General features: G+C 44.1%; 1 protein-coding gene across 3 annotated transcripts in view; it reads left to right on the top strand.

The window, feature by feature from the left end:
• The window catches only part of epn2 (epsin 2), a 75,627-nt gene that overhangs the window by 35,536 nt on the left and 23,777 nt on the right, over positions 1 to 16,314 (top strand). For all 3 annotated transcript variants that reach the window (XM_070901105.1, XM_070901107.1, XM_070901106.1), the window contains exon 3: positions 5,932 to 6,044. In XM_070901105.1, coding sequence (XP_070757206.1) covers positions 5,932 to 6,044 — 113 coding nt within the window. The remainder of the gene's footprint in view (positions 1 to 5,931; positions 6,045 to 16,314) is intronic.

The raw sequence follows: 16,314 nt of genomic DNA, 5'->3' as shown, positions 1-16,314 counted from the left end.
CCACTTCCTATAAATATCTGTTCATTCTCTAACAAGCTTCCAGTTGGCTGATATAGGTACAATTTCTGCTGTCTTCCACTGATGCAAGTGTTAATGTAGCTGTAAGAAAATCAAGAACTGCTCATTTTTCATAAGCTTTGTTAATTTTGCATTTTAATGTACTTTATATGAATACTGTAAGCATTTATAAATGCCTAATGGAAATACCATATGCAAGATTAACATTTATTGTAGTTTTGTAATGTTATTCCAGATCTTGTGTGTTGACATGTGTTGTGTTTAATCCTACACAAGCTTCCCACTGTTTGTAGATCTGCTCCAACTCTCACATTTTCTCCTAATAGAAGGGTAGACAAAAATGGATAATTAAAGGACGATGTCCAGTACTTCACTTCTGTCTGTGGGTAAACAAGAAACAATGTGAACATTGACAGTTGTAATTCGCTATAGTAAAGGATATGTTTTTAAACTGTAATGGAAAATGCAGTGCATGAATATTCATGCTTTGCATTGGTTTGTATTAATGGGCCTTGTCTTCACTCCCTAGTTTCTTACTATTGGCTTTGGAGTTTGAAAAGGGGTGGGTAAAAATTTGTGCACAACAAATCAGTTATTGCCTGCTGCATAAGCTTGTAAAAATCGATATAGATTCTTAACAGGATGATGGGAAGAGTCTGTTCAATATGTAAGTGAAAGCACTCTTTTACCTTTATTGTACCCTTAAAGATGAGGGGGAGTGGGTGTAAAGAGACTGCAAATTATCTCCACCCTCCTCCCACCAGTATGTTGCACTTTTACTGACATTACAGCACATTTTATTTGTTGCACTGTGAACCAATAAATGTTTACGTTTCTTTAAAAGCAGCAACTAGTTGAAGCTAAAAGTTGGACAAAAAAATTAGTTAAATAAAAGATTAATTACAAAAGTAAGGAAACAATAACAGCAAATTGAAAAGTACAAATTTAAATAAAGTGAAGCTTTACTTGTGAGTTGCCTATTTTGTCTGCAAATTTTTGCTGATTTTTATTTCAGTATTTATCAAAATGTATCTCTATTCTAGCTGAAACTGTTCATTGTTCTTGCCATGCTACTGTCCCAACTTGGAAAAGTTTTTATTAGTTCTTGCATTCTGTGATAGCGTAACCTTTAGAATTATAGAATTTTACAACATAGAAGGAGACCATTTGACCCTTCACACCTATGATGGCTGTCTAAGAGAGCTATCCAGTTAGTTTCATTCCACTGCCTATTCCTCTTAAACATTTCACCCCCAGATATTTAATACAATATATGCTTAGCTATAACTATTCATGAACACAAGATTTTCAACAATACCACAGTATCTTCCTAACAGTAAACAACTGGGGAATATTTTATTTAATTTTTATGCTGGTCAAGGTCAGGGAAGGCAGCTGGCACCTATAAATCTTACCGAAGTTCTGTCCTCAGCAAAGGAAATAAACAATATTAGTGAGAATTTTAATAATTCTTGTAACTTACTGAAAAATGTTTGCTTACCTCCTAAACTATCTGTTTGGCCATATTTAGAATTCTCATACCAAACTTTAAGTTCAGCATTGAGAGCACGTAACTTTATATTTGAACTGTTTGAAATAAACCTCAGTTTAATTTCTAGCACCTCCAGCAATGGCTTCTTTCTTGTCCCTGCAGTGTCACTCGTGTGTTCCCCTAAGGACTCTGGTTCCTTTTTCTACATGCTGACCCTCAGTAATGTTGTTTGGAGGCACTGGGCTGAAGATATCCAGTTCTAGCTCTCCATCACCTTCCTTTATCCCATAACCACTCCTCCATGCTTTCAGACCACCTGTCCAACATTAGGTATTAAGCCCGTTACAACTTCCTCCGACTTAACATTGGGAAGACCAAAGCCAATAGCCTGGAATTTACATTTCCCGTGACCGCATATGCTGAGCATACAGCGTCGTAAGCCACCTGAAAGGTACCTTGACAGATCGCAAGTTCCGGGTTTCTGCAATTGCTGCTCGTGTGCGAAAACCTGGAACTTGCGATCTGTCCAGGTATGCCTTGACAGATCATCCAAACCGACTAGAAATTCACATTCTCTGCCACAGAGTTAAGCTATTTGCCCAACTACTGCTCTGCAATTTCCCACAAAACTCCTATGCCTGGTAAAAGCAAGCATACAATAAGGGTTATTATAAATCTTAGATTAAAAATTAAATTAAAAATGATGCACAAACATTTAAAATTAGTTTCTCAAATATTGGCTCAGGTTAAAATATTTAAAATTATTTTTCAAAATTTAATTTTTATGGTATTTGCTGTAATGTAGGGATATTAATTAAATTTGAAAATCAGAACATTTGTCTAAATTGTTTATTTGGGGATTCCATTAGGGTTTATGGGGACATGGGTGCCCTTTAAACTGTCTTGCCTTGGTCCTCAGAATCGGACCACGATGAGCCCCAACACCAACAATAACACCAACCTTCTCTTCAATCATCTGATGCTACACAGGACAGAGGTCATTAGATCCTGAGCACATTGCTGCCTGGGAGGCCAGGGGTGACCTCATCATGGCTACGTTTACTAACTTTAACCTGAATGCCTTGGCTGCCACATGATGCTCCAGGTTGGTAGCATCTCACACCAACACCATAAAGCTTCCACAATGACCAAGCCATTCCTTTCCCATTCATCACCATTGTGGAGGGTACCGTTATGTCTCGCCATTCACTGCAACTCACTAAGCCACTTCCAAAGGTGCGCACAAATCTGTCCAAGATTGGAAAGTGTTAAAAATAAAGATTTCAGTGTTTGCCAGCAGATTAATAAAAACTTTACATAAACATTGGATAAACACCCAAGTGGCTACCCTTGTGTGTTGTTAGTTGGTGTGATTGCACTAGGATGAGAGTGAATGAGGAGAGGCTAGTGAGATGGGGATGTGATAATGTAGATAGAGAGAGATGGGTGGAGGTGCAAGGTAAGTTGGTGTGAGTACGGATGTGCAGGAGTAGACTAGGGAAGGCAGAGTGATGGGGATGTGATGAGAGGCACAGCAGGATGAAGTGGAGTGTGGCTTTGTACTAACGTTTCGTGATCTAATGAGATCATTGAAACGTTTGCGCCACTGCACCCAGGCCTTCCTGACCACATCCCTGCTTGTGCCCACTGTGTAATGTGCATCCATGCTGTTTTGGTCTCCTGGGGAGGTCCCTTCCGCTCATCGGAAGGGAAGAGGACTTCCCTGTGTGTTCTGACTCCCTCCACAAGCATATGGAGGGAGTCATGTGAGAACTTGGTGCAGCCGTGCACCTCTGTGCAGTCATTCAGTGTTTGTAGCACTTCAGTGCTGTAGGACACCGACAGCACAAACATCAAAAGAAATGTGGCCATGGTCCCTTTAAGGAAACCGGCTGATGACGCGTCATGGATGACGCTTCCTCTAATTGGACCGGGAAACACGATTGGTGGGCTTAGCAAGCCATATCAGCGTAGATTCATTTTCCAGAGCGGGATGGAGCGAGCAGCGGGGCTGCAACCTGCCACCAACATCACCCGCCGAGGTAAGGAAAATCTCGGGCATCAAATGTCTACAAAAGAGTATTGAAGTGAATACCATAACTGTGGCAGAGCCTTCAACTGCCTTGGTAACCTTCTCTGGTACTCACTCCCTTAATCCATTTATGATTCACTTCTCTCTCCTCCTGTTTAAAAAGCTTTCCAAATCCCATCTCTCATCTTGGCTCAGTGTCTGATTTCTCAATCTCCATTTGTGAAGCATCTTAAGATTTTTTTTTTCATTTAAAGTTGCAGTTGAATATAACAATCCAACGATGTAATAAATTTCTGCCAGTAGTAGATGGCTGGCCTGGCAATGAATTATAAAGCAGTAATTCAATCGAGTGCTTCTGGTAACATCCTGAATTATGAGAGTGAAACTTGTACGCGTTACACACTTTGAGACTGAATCACTACCAATTCATTATCTATGCTTTATTCCACAGTCAATTGCAGGTATAAACACACTATTGTTGCAAAATGTAAATAAGATGAATATTTTACTTTTTGATCCTAAGATCATGTGTAAGGAATATTGATCTAAGCTTCAGTCGCTAACTTCCTGATATTTTGTGCAACATTATATAATACTTTGAGGTAGTAATTTTTGAACAGCTCTTCTGTAATCTCTGATGCTGTGATCTTTAAGCTTCCACTTTGTAATTTGCAAGTAGTGTGAGCACATTGTAAGCCAAGGGAGTTGTGGTTGTCTGAGTAGAAGTTTGTACTGAATACATTTTTTAAGCTTCTGCAGAAATTGTTTTATTGAGCAGTTCAAAAACATAAATGAGTGACCCTCCCAACAATATTTCTAGTATCTGTGGTTGCATTGAAATGATAGAAAATAAATAAAAAGTAAAATTGAAAAGTTCATTATCTTTCCTCCACCCCATGAGCCCAAATTTGACCAGGAGTTGCTGTTTTTTGGAGCAACTTGATTTTTCTGGTGTATCTTAAAAATCCCCATTCTGCACATTTAATTTGCGCCAGTGTAAGTGAGTTACTTAGGATTTTTTTCATTTTGTTTTTTTTTCAAAAGGGGGCGTTACCAGCCACCTACACCTGTTTTGGCCATTTAAGCCAGTTTGGACAGCTAATAGTTGTTCCAAACCAACTTAGGCCAGTGTATGTGGCCAGTTGTGGCCGCACAGTAAACCTTTGCAGAGAGTTAAGAAATCAGCGCAGGTAGCCTCCAAATGACAGTGTTATGATAGGAATGCTAGTTTTTTTTAAATTCCAAGCAGTGAGACTGGACAGGGTGTAGGTGCTATCAGCCTGATTAAACTGAGTATGGGGATTTTACAAGAATAAAAATGATCTTGTAATGAAGGCTTAAAGTGTAGGGGCCATTTAAGCAAGGGGAGGGTTTTCTTTGTAATTAATAGATCAAGAATACCAACGCTCTCGCCTAACGGATTCGTGCGCGGCATCACACCACATTGGATTTTGACTTCAGCACCAAAGAATTGCCCTGACTAGGTTTAGAAATTTAAAACGTTAGACTTAACAAAAAAAGCATGTCAAAATGTAAACTTAAATTTTGGTGTTCAGCTTTGTGTGGTGTGACTCTGATCATTAGTAATATTTTAGAATTCTATGCAGTTGTGGGTGAACTGTAAGATACTGCAGATAGGGAATTTTTAGTTTTTAGTAAAGATAGCTAGATATTAAAGTACTGGAAAAACTTTGAAGATTCTTTCTCCTCCTCCCCCCCCCACCAACCTGTTTCTTGTAGCCTTCAGCGCGGGAAGGCAGCGGCAGGCCACTCGGCCCAGGATAGGGGTGGGACGCGTTGGGTCCCATGCTGCAGGCATCATCATCATCATCATCATGGGAGGAGCTACTGCGCATGCGCGAACGCTCTACTGCGCATGCGGATAGCTGCCAGCACTGTTTTCGGCGCAGGGCTGTAGCTCCGCCCCCCACTCCACGAGAAATGCCGCGCCAGGACCCGGGACACAGCAGAGCGGCCAGAATTGTTGGTAAGTTTTTTGGCGCCGTTTTGAGCGCACAAAATCGGCGCATCTCGGGACATTGCGCCGGAAAAAGGGGTTGGGGAAATTTGGGCCCCATGAATGTACAAAGCTAAGCCTACCTTTTCAAGCCGATGTCAACACCTAAGTGCACATGGAAAATAATTTTTAATTTAAACTTGTGTGTATCCGTTAGAATTTTGGTATAGCTACATTCATAGGATGTGATCATTTTACTTTAAAGTGGATGTATTTTCACTCTGCATTTAAAACTGTTTACAGTATCCCATTGCAGTATTGTATTACTGTACGTACCTGTAGTTTGAGATACTCGGTGTCGTATGCAATCAAGTTGAAGTGTTATTTTTTTTTTTACCTTTTTGGTGTTAATGTATCCCTGTTTCTTTTTAGCAACCTCTCCACGAGCTTCATCAGAGTTGGAACAGGCTAGACCACAAACCAGTGGGGAGGAAGAACTTCAGCTGCAGTTGGCTTTAGCCATGAGTAGGGAAGCAGCAGAACAGGTACACCCCACACAATTAGTTCCATTCCATGCTCCTAGTATGTTGTTTATTGACAGTCCAATTGTGTGACCTTGTTTGCAATGGGCAATTGTTTGTTGATACCTGTGCATGACTTGTAAGGCTGTATGTTTTTTGCAAGGACTCTTGACGTTCCATAAAGTCTGGGGACTCTTGGAAATATATCAGAGTCTCCTAAAACTTTTGTAAAAGTTTGAAGTTGATGAATTTAATAGGTCCCCTAAGTTCAGGTATTCTGTACAAAAATACAGCCTGCGAAAACTTCTGTCATCTCAGGAGAACTTGAACTCACTTTCCTTTTGATCAATGGAATAAGGAAACGATGAGACTTGTTTTCAGATTTTTGCATAACTTTGCCATGTGCATCAGTGTCCAAAGAAGGAAAATTATATTAAAATACTGCCTTTTCTTTCTCCTTCCTGCCTTCTATACCAGATTCTGTTTGCAGTTCTCTCTCCTTTTGACTCTTAATTTCTATTTCAGATCCTTTTGTGTACTCTGTTTAATTCCTGGCTGTTCTATATTCCTGTTGCTTGCTAAGTTTCCTGATGCTATCCATGAGGGCAGTGGTTTGCAGGATTACTTGGAGCTGAGTGGAAAGAATCCCAGCCCCAAGTGACAGGCTAATTCTAAGGGTTCCATTAGTGAGCCAGGCTAATTCTACGGGTTCCATTAGTGAGCTAGGCTAGTCAATCATCAGCAGTGCCTTAGAATACGACAGACCTGCCCAATTTAGGTATCGACTTGCGTTGTCTGCCGTAAAGAATTGACTTTGTTCGGAGCGACCATCAGGCGTGTCATCTTTGAACTATCTTCATCCGAAAGATACCTATATACTACTTCCCCTCCCTTCCCTCCAAGGAGGATAATCAGTAGTTGGTAATAACTGACAGGAAAAGGTTAGAGCCTTCATTAGATGAACAGTGGGTACCTGGAACTCCTCACAAGCAGCATGATGAACATCGCAACTAACTAAGTTTGAATGCATTGTCACTTAACTATATCATGTTTATTGTGTTCCTAACACAGATGAGGCTGCATACAGGGAGGTTAAAGTAACAGTGACCTCAGTCTTGAATAAGACACTCCAGAGTGAGGAACAGGCCTTAGGGGCTGGCATATATACAGTGCTCCCAAGGGATGCTGGGATCCCTTGGGACTTCAGGTGATGAGCTCCCTGGTGGCGCAACATGGGAGTGCATGCTTTACAGATACACAACATCACTCGCCCCCCCAAAGTCAAAGTGAAAACTATTTACAAGGTGAGGCGGTCGACAGCCTTTCTTTCCCTGGTGGACCGCCTCGGTACAAATGTCTGTTCTGGTGTGTTGCCTGTGCCCTCACTGGGCTAGCGTGTTGTTGGTCCTGCAGGGCTGCTGGGTGAGCCTGGCCTTGCTGGGCTGTTGGGTGTGATGGGTTCGATTTCCTGGTCCGGTGTGGTGTCATTGATCCTTTGGGTGTGTGTTGTGGGCTCGAAAAAGGTGGTGCCTGCTGTGGGTTGTTCAGGGCAGTCTGTGAATCGCAGCCTGGTTTGGTCCAGCTGCTTTCTGCAAATTTGTCCATTGTCTAGTTTGACTACAAACACCCCATTCCCTTCTTTAGCTATCACCGTGCCCGCGATCCACTTGGGACCATGTCCATAGTTTAGCACAGATACAGGGTCATTCAGATCAATTTCCCGTGACACAGTGGCACGACCATCGTTTACATTTTGTTGCTGCCGTCTGCTCTCTACCTGATCATGCAGGTTGGGGTGAACCAGCGAGAGTTTGGTTTTAAGTGTCCTTTTCATGAGTAGCTCAGCCGGGGGCACCCTGTGAGCGAGTGGGGTCTCGTGCGGTAGCTGAGCTGAATTCGGGACAGGTGCGTTTGGAGTGAGCCTTCTGTGACTCGTTTAAGGCTCTGTTTGATGGTTTGTACTGCCCGTTCTGCCTGCCCATTGGAGGCTAGTTTAAACGGGGCCGAGGTGGCATGTTTGATCCCATTGCGGGTCATGAATTCTTTAAATTCGGCACTAGTGAAACATGGGCCGTTGTCACTGACCAGTATGTCAGGCAGGCCGTGGGTGGAAAACATGGCCCTCAGGCTTTCAATGGTGGCGGTGGCGGTGCTTCCCGACATTATTTCACATTGAATCCATTTTGAAAAAGCATCCACCACCACCAGGAACATTTTACCGAGAAACGGGCCCGCATAGTCGACATGGCTCCTCGATCATGGTCTGGAGGGCCAGGACCACAAACTTAGTGGTGGCTCTCTGGGCGCGTTGCTCAACTGAGCACACATGCTGCATTGCCGTACACAGGACTCTAAGTCAGAGTTGATACTGGGCCACCACACATGGGATCTGGCTGTCGCTTTCATCATTACTATACCCGGGTGTGTGCTGTGGAGATCCGAGATGAACGTCTCCCTGCCCTTTTTTGGTAGCACTACGCGGTTACCCCACAACAGGCAGTCTGCCTGAATGGACAGCTCATCCTTTTACCGCTGGAACACTTGATTGGCTCTTGCATTTCAATGGGGATGCTGGCCCAGCTCTCATGCAGTACACAGTTTTTTTTTTTACTAGGGACAGCAGAGAATCTTGGCTGGTCCAAGTCCTAATCTGGCGGGCCATGACAGGTGATTTATCATTTTCAAATGCTTTCATGACCATCAAGTCTGCGGGCTGCGCCACCATCAACAAGTTTACCCGTGGTGGGCAATGGTAGCCGACTGAGAGCATCCGCACAGTTCTCTGTGCCTGGCCTGTGGCGGATGGTATAGTTATACGCTGATAGCGCGAGTGCCCACCTTTGTATGCGGGCTGAGGCATTAGTATTTATCCCCTTGTTTTCAGCGAACAGGGATGTGAGGGGCTTGTGATCGGTTTCCAGGTCAAATTTGAGGCCAAACAGGTACTGATGCATTTTCTTTACCCCGAACTCACAAGCTAATGCCTCGTTCTCAATCATGCTGTCGGCCCTCTCGGTCTTAGACAAGCTCCTGGAAGCATAGACGACAGGTTGCAACTTCCCCGCAACGTTAGCTTGTTGTAATACACACCCGACTCCGTACGACGACGCGTCACATGCTAGCACAAGTCTTTTACAAGGGTTATACAATACAAGCAGCTTGTTGGAGCATAAAATGTTTCTGGCTTTCTCAAAAGCAATTACTTGTTTTTTTTCCCCATACCCAGTTCTCACCTTTACGCAATAACACATGTAGGGGCTCTAAAAGGGTGCTTAACCCCGGTAGGAAGTCACCAAAAAAGTTGAGGAGTCCCAGGAACGACCGCATGTTCTGTGGCCTGGGCGCGTTCCTGATAGCCTCTGTCTTGGCGTCTGTGGGCCGAATGCCGTCCGCCGCAATCTTTCTCCCTAAAAACTCCACTTCTGTTGCCATGAAGCTGCATTTTGACCTCTTCAGCCGCAGCCCTATGCGATCCAGTCGCTGAAGGACCTCCTCCAGGTTTTGTAGGTGCTCGGCGGTGTCCCGACCTGTCTTGGAAGACCACCGTGTGTGGTACCGACTTGAATAGGCTCTCCATGTTTCTCTGGAAGATCGCTGTAGCTGACCGAATTCCAAACGGGCATCTGTTGTAGATGAACAGACCCTTGTGCGTGTTGATGCAGGTGAGGCCCTTCGAAGACTCCTCCAGTTCCTGCGTCATGTAGGCCGAAGTCAGGTTGAGCTTGGTGAACGTCTTGCCTCCTGCCAGCGTCGCAAATAGGTCATCTGCCTTAGGTAGCGGGTATTGGTCCTGTAGCGAGAAAAGATTAATTGTTACTTTATAGTCGCCGCAAGTCCTAACCGTGCCATTACTTTTGAGTACTGGAACAATCGGGCTGGGCCACTCGCTGAATTTCACTGGGGAGATGATGCCCTCACGTTGCAGCCTGTCCAGCTCGATTTCCACTCTCTCCCTCACCATGTGAGGTATCGCTCGCGCCTTGTGATGAATGGGTCGTGCCTCTGGGACTAAGTGGATCCGCACCTTCGCCCTGGAAATGTTTCCAATGCCTGGCTCAAAAAGGAAAGGAAATTTGTGAAGAACCTGGGTACATGAGGCCTCATCGACATGTGATAGCGTTCGGATGTCATCCCAGTTCCAGCGGATTTTGCCCAGCCAGCTCCTTCCAAGCAGTGTGGGGCCATCGCCCGGGACAATCCAGAGTGGCAGTTCGTGCACCGTGCCCTCGTAGGTGACCTTGACCATGGCGCTGCCCAGTATAGTGATAAGCTCTTTGGTGTATGTTCTCAAGTTTCGTGTGGATGGGGCTCAGGGCTGGTCTGAATGCCTTGTTGCACCACAGTTTCTCAAACATCTTTTTACTCATGATGGATTGGTTAGCGCCAGTGTCCAGTTCCATAGCCACGGGTAAGCCATTCAATTTTACATTTAGCATTATAGGTGGACATTTCGTCTCAAATGTGTGCACCCCGTGTACTTCAGCATCTGCCTCCTTTCTCTGAGCCTCGAAATTGCTTTGATCCATCATGTACCGATCTTCCTCTGCCACGTGGTGGTTAGCAGGTTTTGCAGAGCTTGCAGCTCGTTTGCAAGCTCGTTGGAGGTGCCCCATTGTTCCACAGCTCTTGCAAACATACCCTTTTGAAGCAGCATGAATAGGCTGAATGGAAGCTTCCACAACGCCAACAAGATGTGAATTGCCTTGCATTCATCCTTTGTTGGGTACTCTGTCATCTGGGTCACCTGAGGCCTGCTGGCAGTTGCAGACTCGTAGGTTCTGCCCTGTACATTTCTGCTCGCAAACACAGTTCCAGTTAATTTATGAACATTGCTAGCACTTGTGTGCTGAGAGATTTGTCTGGTGTTATCACTGGTGGACATAAACGCCTGTGCTATCGCAATGGCCTTACTGAGGGTCGGTGTCTCTACAGTCAAAAGTTTTCGTAGGATGGTCTCGGTGGCCAATGCCCAGTACAAAAAAGTCTCTGAGCATCTACTCCAAGTAGCCATCAAAACTCACATTGTCCTGCAAGTCGCCTTAGCTCGGCGACGTAGCTCGCCACTTCCTGACCTTCAGATCGCTGGCACGTGTAGAACCGATACATCACCATCAGCACGCTCTCCCTCGGGTTAAGATGCTCCCAAACCAGTGTACACAGCTCCTCATACGACTTATCTGTGGGTTTCACCGGAGCCAGAAGATTCTTCATGAGGCTGTAGATCGGTGCCCCGCAGATTGTGAGGAGGACCACTCTCCTTTTTGCAGCGCTTCCTTCTCCATCCAGCTCGTTGGCTACAAAGTACTGGCCTAGTCGTTGGACATAGGCTTCCCAGTCCTCACCCTCCGAGAACTTCTCCAGGATGCCCACAGTTTGTTGCATCTTTGCGTTGGATTCGTATTCTCGTTGCCAGTTATTGTGTTCCTAACACAGATGATGCTGCACACAGGGAGGTTAAAGTAACAGTGACCTCAGTCTTTATTAAGACACTCCAGAGTGAGGAACAGGCCTTAGGGGCCGGCTTATATACTGTGCTCTCAAGGGATGCTGGGATCGCTTGGAACTTCAGGAGATGAGCTCCTTGGTGGCGGAACATGGGAGTGCATGCTTACGGATACACAACAATGTTCACATCAACGTTCTCTCTAATTTTTGGGGGACATGTGTGACCCATTCAAATTTCCACGAATGCGCGTTTTTTTTCCATTTGGAAGTCTTTGAGCAGCCTGCGCTCCAGACTGTGGCCACCCAGCTTAACGGGAACATTGGTCCACATCATATCCCACTCAATAGTGGTTCCATCAGTTGGAGTTGTGGAGCTTCAGCAGCAGCTGCTTGCCCCTTTTCAATCCAATCATAGTAAGTAATGTCAGTAGATTTCTTGAGCATTGTGACACTTTGCTGTCTCGAATAAAGTCACAACCTGTCCTTCACATTCCTCATGAGCAGAATCCTTTCTGCACATTAGTGATTACTTTGCAAGCTTCCAGGGCATCCAATATACAAGCTGCAACAACCTGAAGAATTACATTGAGAGCCATTGATAGCAATCTTTCTCAATCATTTTTGGCCTCACTCGGATTCTTGTGGATAGAATGCCTGCATCAAACAGTATCCTATTCGCCAACCTCAAGAGCTGTCCTGAAACAATTTCCAGGCACTGTTGGCTAAGGCCTTTGCTGTTCTCCCTACTTCCCATGCCCCCATATCTCTTGTCAAGTATGTCTGCAGATCAGTGCATTTTTATAATGAAATATTTAAAGTGAAAATGGTAGGATTAGAAGCACAGGGTGAACGTCTTGCTGCATCTATTTTCAAGTTGAATTGTGGCATGTTAAAAATGTGCTGCAAAGTTATATATTTACACATTGCAATCAGCTATGCACACATTCCTTGAATGAATTGTTTGCATTATTTTTCTTATCTTTACATTATACACATTGGATTATGTATTCCACTTGATGCCTCCTATAAATATTTTATAATTGCTAGTCAAATACCAATCAAAGGTTAATAACTGTTTGAGTTCAGAGTATTGGTGGATGTATGTGATTGCAATTTCCGATTTGAGTCTTGAGAGAAGATTGTGTTAAATAACTGTAAAGCAATCTGCATCTTTTGCTATGTTAATGCTGTGCATTAAGATTTGCATGGTAAATAGAGCTATGAACTCTGTTATGGTAATTTTGAACCTTCTATTTGTAATAACCAAACACTAACACTTTACATATTTGTTCTGTCTGTAATCAGCTATTATAAAATTGTCAATTGTGAAACTTGCAACATAAATCTCTATTATCGAATGCAGTATACATTTAGGTAGCAATCAATGATTTATATAGGAGAAAATAGTGTTTTGCAGTAGGATGAGAAACCTGCAGATTAAAATTGAATGAATTAAAATCCAATAATTGAGCTTTTGTACATTTTAAAGTTTACAGTATTTTCTCAGGAAAGTTGAGAGAAGCACTGGCCATAGCAATATTGATTTAATTGGATAAGACAGGTTGCAGGAGAGAAAGGAGGATTGAAAGCCAGATATGAGCGAGAGAGGTTGTCTACTAGATTAACAACTTTCTCTTGAATGTGTGTAAGATGCTAGAAGAATCTCCTCGGATACTTTGTCAGTATGTTTGGTTTAGAACTGAGTAGCATAACATCCCATGTTGGGACAGATGGCAAAGGAATTTACTTTCGAAGTTCAGAATTTGATAATGCTACATTCTATTAATTTGCATTGTGCTAAATGTGTGTAAGCAGATTTTGGATTGCAAGTAAAGATCACTAAACTCAATGACATTTGAAAGGAGGTTACCTATTCCTTTAGCTATGTACTTAATTGGATTTTTGTATTTAAAAGTATAGAAATATACAGCGGAGCGGCTGAATACAAAAGAAGAGATGTGTGTTTTTTGTGCACTGATCAGATTAAAATGTCAGCAGCAGATAATAAATGCATGTTTGAAGTCGGTAACAATTGATTAGCACATAAGGTAGGGACAAGAAAAGAATATTCAGCCTTTTTGACTTCGACTGTTATTTGGGTCTCACTGCAGGATAAGAACATAAGAAATAGGAGCAGGAGTAGACCATTTGGCCCTTCGAGCCTGCTGTTCAATAAGATCATGGCTGATCTTCTACCTCAATTCAATCTTCCCGCACTATCCCCATATCCCCTGATTCCCTTAATATCCAAAAATGTATTGATCTCTGTCTTGAATATATCAACGACTGAGCATCCACAGCTCTCTGGGGCAGAGTATTCCATAGATTCACAACCCTTTGAGTGAAAGCATTTCTTCTCATCTCAGTCCTAAATGGCCAATCCCTTATTCTGAGACCAAGACCTCTAGATTCTCCAGCCAGGGAAAACATCCTCCCAGCATCTACCCTGTCAAGCCCCTAGAGAATAGGCCTTTTCTGCTCAATATCTCATTGCAGGACAATCCCCTCATCCTAGGAATCAGTCTCGTAAACCTACGTTGCACTCCCTCGAAGGCAAGTAGATCCTTCTTTGGGTAAGGAAACCAAAAATGTACATAGTAGTCCAGGTGTGGTCTCACCAAGGCCCTATATAATTGTAGTAAGTCTTATATGCCACAATCCCTTTGTAGTAAAGGTAACCTACCATTTGATTTCCTAATTACTGCTGTATCTGAGGGCTGAATTCTTACTTTGAAGAGTGTGCGGGTTTGCGAGCAGATGGACAGTTGAGCACTGAAATTGACTGTATCAGGAAGCCGGCTTCAACTCTGGCGTGTTAGTGCCAGAGCCCCGCTTGGGAGAGGCGAGTGACCTAATTAAAGCAGGTTAGAGCTCGTTAAGAGACTATCAACAGCCTTTTTAACCTGATGCAGATTTTACTGTCTGTCCATGCGATTACCCGGCTTGCTGAAACTCACTAAGGTGAGAGCAGAGCATCCATTGTGGAGTTGGACAAATGAGAGTTGAAACGAATCACACATACTTGCACCTGCTTCCTTGCCTAAGGAAAAGGCTCTTGCTGACACCATTTGTGCTGAGAGTTTGGTTTCAGGCGTTTGCAGGTGATTTCTACACTCTCCGCTACATTGGAGGATTGTGCCTCTGATCTCCACTTTTTGTTTCACCCTGGACCGATTTGGACCAAGTTAAGCCCCAGCAGCAGCAACACCAGCAGGAGCAGCAGCAGCCTTCTCCTCACAGACCTGAAGGCAAAAGGGATGAGCATAGGGGTGCATCTCGCAGGGGCCACACCCCCAACATAGGATATATAGGCAGATCATTAGCTTCCTGGATAAGACTGAACGCCAGGAGGCTCAGGCTATTGCGTCAGATCGTGGCAGACATTTGTAGCCTGTTAAAAGAAGACCTGTTTCCAAGTAGACCTGGTGGACACACGTCACCACTGCCCTCAACTTCTTCACCACGGGCTTCTTCCAGGGATCTGCAGAAGATATTTGCAGGATCTCGCAGTCACCCGCCCAGAAATGCATCACCCAGGTGACCAATGCCAGGTTTGACAAGTCAGGCACTTGTGTACACTTTGCCACCAATGAAGCCAGTCAGTCTGAGTGGGCGGTCAGCTTTGCAGTTCTTGACAGCTTCCCACATGTTCCATGCATCACCGACAGCACACGTGTCCATCAAGGCACCCCAGATCACCCAGGAGTTGTCGTGAACCATAAGGGCTTCCAGTCCATCAATGTGCAGCTCATCTGCAATAAAAAAATTATCATGTGTGTGCCAGATTCCCAGAGAGCTGCATTGATTCATTCATCCTGTGCCAGTCCACCCTCCCTCAGCTCTTCGCAGCTCCGACCAGACTTACTAGCTGGTTGCTTGGAGACGAGGGGCATCCACTGAAGACATGGTTGATATAACCCTTGAGGAAGCCAAGCAATGAGGCTGCAGAGGACTACAATCAAAGCCAGATGACTATGCACAACAGAGCGCAACAGCAAGGATTGGAGCTGCAGGAGGAGCAAGACACACAGCCTCTTCGAATCAGGATAAGGAGAAGGAGCAGCAGGAACCTGAAGTGAACATGGCCCCAGCAGCAGCGCACATTTCTGCACAGGAGGCCCTGGGGGCCATAATGGCACAATTTAGCTAAGTTGCACCAGTGCACCCAGATGCTGAACCAACTCCCCGCCACTGCCTACCCCCCCACTACCACCACAAAGCAGTCCTAAAATGACACAGCCGTTCTTCTCTTGAAAAAAGAAGGTTGAGGGGTGACCTAATAGAGGTCTTTAAAATTATGAAAGGTTTTGATAGAGAGTGGATACAGTGAGAATGTTTCAACTTGTGGGGAAGAGCATAACTAGAGGCCATCCATATAAGATGGTTACCAAGAAATCCAATAGGGAATTTGGAAGAAATTTCTTTACCCAAAGAGTGGTGAGAATGTGGAACTTGCTACCACAGGGAAGTCGAGTCATCCATGACATTATTGGACTCGCTCCAGTTAATTGGTCGGGAAACCCGGATGTCTGATTTAATTGCAGTGGCTTTGTTTAAAAAAAACGGCAAGATTCATGTCTCCAACTTCATGGTTCCTGACACGATCCATGGTCTCCTTCCCCCGCCCCCCGCCCCGGCATCCATCATGACTCCCAAGATAAAAATTCAGCCCTGCATGTTACCTTTCTGTGATTTGTGTACTTAATCAGAGTCTTCTTCCTCTTGGTTTAGTGCTTTCCTTGTAACCACTTTCTCTCTGTTGGGTTAGGAATTTCCATTTTTTTTTTTTTTAAATCAAAGTTCCAAAAACTAGTTGTACTAATTTGTCATTATAAATGAAGGGACTACT

Source organism: Pristiophorus japonicus, chromosome 15, assembly GCF_044704955.1.
Source record: "Pristiophorus japonicus isolate sPriJap1 chromosome 15, sPriJap1.hap1, whole genome shotgun sequence".
In the NCBI taxonomy this organism is placed as follows: Eukaryota; Metazoa; Chordata; class Chondrichthyes; family Pristiophoridae; genus Pristiophorus; species Pristiophorus japonicus.
This window is presented reverse-complemented; position numbering and strand designations above follow the sequence as displayed.